Source organism: Papaver somniferum, chromosome 9 (assembly GCF_003573695.1).
Source record: "Papaver somniferum cultivar HN1 chromosome 9, ASM357369v1, whole genome shotgun sequence".
In the NCBI taxonomy this organism is placed as follows: Eukaryota; Viridiplantae; Streptophyta; class Magnoliopsida; order Ranunculales; family Papaveraceae; genus Papaver; species Papaver somniferum.
The window spans coordinates 186,467,557-186,470,526 of record NC_039366.1 but is presented as its reverse complement, the minus strand read 5'-3'; the positions used below and the strand labels follow the sequence as shown (position 1 = coordinate 186,470,526).

The following is a 2,970-nucleotide window of genomic DNA, read 5'->3' as shown; positions in this document are numbered from 1 at the left end:
TATATAAATAGGCTTAGTTCGTTATTATTATTCATTGAATATTTTATCAAGTTATTAAACAAACTCTGTTCAGAGCTATTAATCTCTTTTATCTTTTCCAAACCTAATATTTTCATCTGTTTCTCATCTTATTCTTCTTTTCTCATCACCTGCAATCTCCGTGTTGCATTCTTCTAGTTTGTTCTACATTAAGTGGCATTGAGCAAGCTTTTTTAGATTTTTATATCAAAAAAGATTCTCAATTCGCTTCTACAACTCAAAACCCTATCCCTTACCAAAAAAAAATCGTTAGTTGTTTCAATGGCTGCGCAAATCACTAGAGCTGAGTTTACAAAGGCAACGGATAAGTTAGATCAACTTGACAAGAATGTTGCAAGTATGCAAAGTGTATTAGATGATATACAAAAGAAGATGAACATTGGAGATAAGTCTGATGGTGGAAAAAGATCAGAAGGTGAAGAAAAATCTGATGCCGAGAACAAGTCACAGGAAGAAGGAAAGCATTATAGGTCCAGATATGCTTCACGAGAAGAAAAGAAGTATTATGTTAACCATGATACTCGCAACTCAGAAGGAGTAAAAATAATAATAATAATAATAGAAAATATGACAGAGAACACTACCAGTCTTACACAAAGTTTGATAACTCACGATATAGCAGCAATGAAGACGATGTTGAAGACTATCTTGAGAGAAATTGGAATGGAGAAAGGCGTACGTGAACAAATCAAAAATCTTCTGGCTCTCTACCTGATTATAAACTTAAGGCTGATTTTCCTACGTTCAGTGGCAGGTTCAAAATAGACGAGTTATTAGACTGGTTTTATGAAGTTGAATCTTTTTTCGACTTTATGGATGTACCAGAACGAACTCATGTGAAGCTAGTAGCTTACAAACTCAAGGGAGGATCTGCTGCTTGGTGGTATAAAGTTGGTGAAGATCGTAAAAATTTTGGTAAAACACCAATTAAGTCTTGGAGAAGAATGAAGGATCTCATAAAAGATAAATTTTTACCAACAGACTATAAATAACAACTTTTCATTAAACTTCAAACTTGTCGACAAGGTGCAAGGTTAGTAGACGAGTATGTGTCTGAATTTTACAGTCTGATAGCGCGTAATGAGCTTAAAGAAAGTGATGAACAACTTGTAGCAAGGTTTATTGAAGGTTTGAATCGAGTGATTCAAGAAGGAATGACTCAAACAGTTTACACCATGGATGAAGCAATACAACAGGCAGTCAGAATTGAACGTCGAGTTTTTGGTGCTACAAAGTTTCCTGTTAAACAAAGTCCAAAATTTCAAGGTAACTTCAGAACTTCTCCTTCATATTATAATTACAGTGAGATCTCTTCTTGTCAAGATGATATCCCTGGTAGACAACAATTTCGATCTACCAATTTTACTAATTCTCCAACACCCAAAAATCCTTCACATATTCTTCCTATTCCGCTTGAGTTTCAGTCTGTACAACCATCTCAAGCTACTACTTCCATACCAAGTAATACCTCCAACACCCGATTCACAAATAAAAACCAAGTATCTTTTCCTCCTCCTCAGAAAAACCCAAATCCAAATATTATGCTAAATTTAGAGGAGAAAAATGTAATAAGTGTCAAATGTCAAGTCATACTTCATCTGAATGTCGTCGAGTTCATGGCTTGGTACAAGGTAGTCAAGAGGATTTAAAAAAGTATAATGGTTTAGTTAACGATACTTCAAGGGAGTCGGAAGAATCTGATGTTGATGAGACTATTGAAGTAGATGAAGTTGGTCAGATGTATGGAGATCATTATATTGGAGTGATTCGACCATTATTATTTTTTAAATCTTCTTATTCTCAGCGAAATAGTATTTTCAAGACTAAATGCTCACTTGGAGGAAAAATAGTTGATATGATTATAGACAGTCGAAGTATGGATAACTACATTGCAGTTGATGTAGTTAAGAATTTGGGTTTACCAGTGACTCCACATCCTCAACCTTATTTTGTTGTTTGGGTAAATAGTTTTTCATCTGAAAATATAACACATAAGTGTCTTGTTCGGTTCTCGTTCATTGGATATATAGATGAAGTTTTATGTGATGTAATCAATATGAATGCAGCACATTTACTTCTTGGAAGACCTTGGCAATACGACGTACGTGTTGTTCGTAATTGTTTTGAAAACACGTATACTTTCTATAAGGATGGGAAGAAAAAAGTTGTAATTCCTTCAAGGTCTGTCATAGTTTATAAAGAACACAGTGATGGGAAGACTAGTGCTTTGGTGGCTTCTATTGTCAAGTCTTTGCATTCTCAAACACTAAGTTCGCATGAAGTCTTTAAAGCAGAGGTGGAAATTCCAACAAGGATACAGTCATTACTTCAGCAATAAAAAGCTCTATTTCCGGATGAATTGCCTACAACATTACCTCCATTGAGAGATATACAACACCAAATTGATTTATACCAGGATCTCCTTTACCTAATTTAGCTCACTATCGTCTAAGTCCTACTGAGCATGAAATTATTCATGGTCAGGTGAATGAATTACTACAAAAAGGTCTTATCAGGTTAAGTAAGAGCCCTTGTTCAAGTCCGTCATTCTTAGTAATAAAAAAATATGGTGGTTGGAGGATGTGCATTGATTTCAGATCTGTTAATAAGATTACTATTCCATATCGATTTCCAATTCCAATACTGGATGACATGATTGACATGTTAGTTGGTGCAAAAATTTTCACTAAGATTGATCTAAGAAGTGGATATCATTAGATTCGTATCTGTATTGGTGATGAATGGAAAACAGCTTTTAAGACCCGATAAAGACTATATAAATGGCTTGTAATGCCTTTCGGTTTATCCAATGCTCCAAGTACATTCATGCGTTTAATGAATTAGGTACTTCAACCTTTTCTTAGACATTTTGTTATTGTTTATTTTGATGATATCTTAATATACAGTCGAAATGAAGATGAACACATTGTA

The 2,970-nt window shown here is 34.4% G+C and overlaps 1 protein-coding gene across 1 annotated transcript; it reads left to right on the top strand.

The window, feature by feature from the left end:
* The first annotated feature begins 300 nt into the window (after nucleotides 1–300).
* LOC113312976 lies at nucleotides 301–2,377 on the top strand. The gene is made up of 4 exons (XM_026561710.1): nucleotides 301–539; nucleotides 794–954; nucleotides 1,066–1,500; nucleotides 1,671–2,377. The coding sequence occupies exons 1-4, from the start codon at nucleotides 301–303 to the stop codon at nucleotides 2,375–2,377; spliced, it is 1,542 nt and encodes a 513-aa protein (XP_026417495.1).
* Nucleotides 2,378–2,970: the final 593 nt, after the last annotated feature.

Coding starts and splice junctions, on each gene's coding strand:
- LOC113312976 (XM_026561710.1), top strand. CDS start 301: ATGGCTGCGCAAATCACTAGAGCTGAGTTTACAAAGGCAACGGATAAG. Junction 955..1,065: donor TGAAGATCGTAAAAATTTTG/GTAAAACACCAA, acceptor CTTGTCGACAAG/GTGCAAGGTTAGTAGACGAG. Junction 1,501..1,670: donor AGCTACTACTTCCATACCAA/GTAATACCTCCA, acceptor GCTTGGTACAAG/GTAGTCAAGAGGATTTAAAA.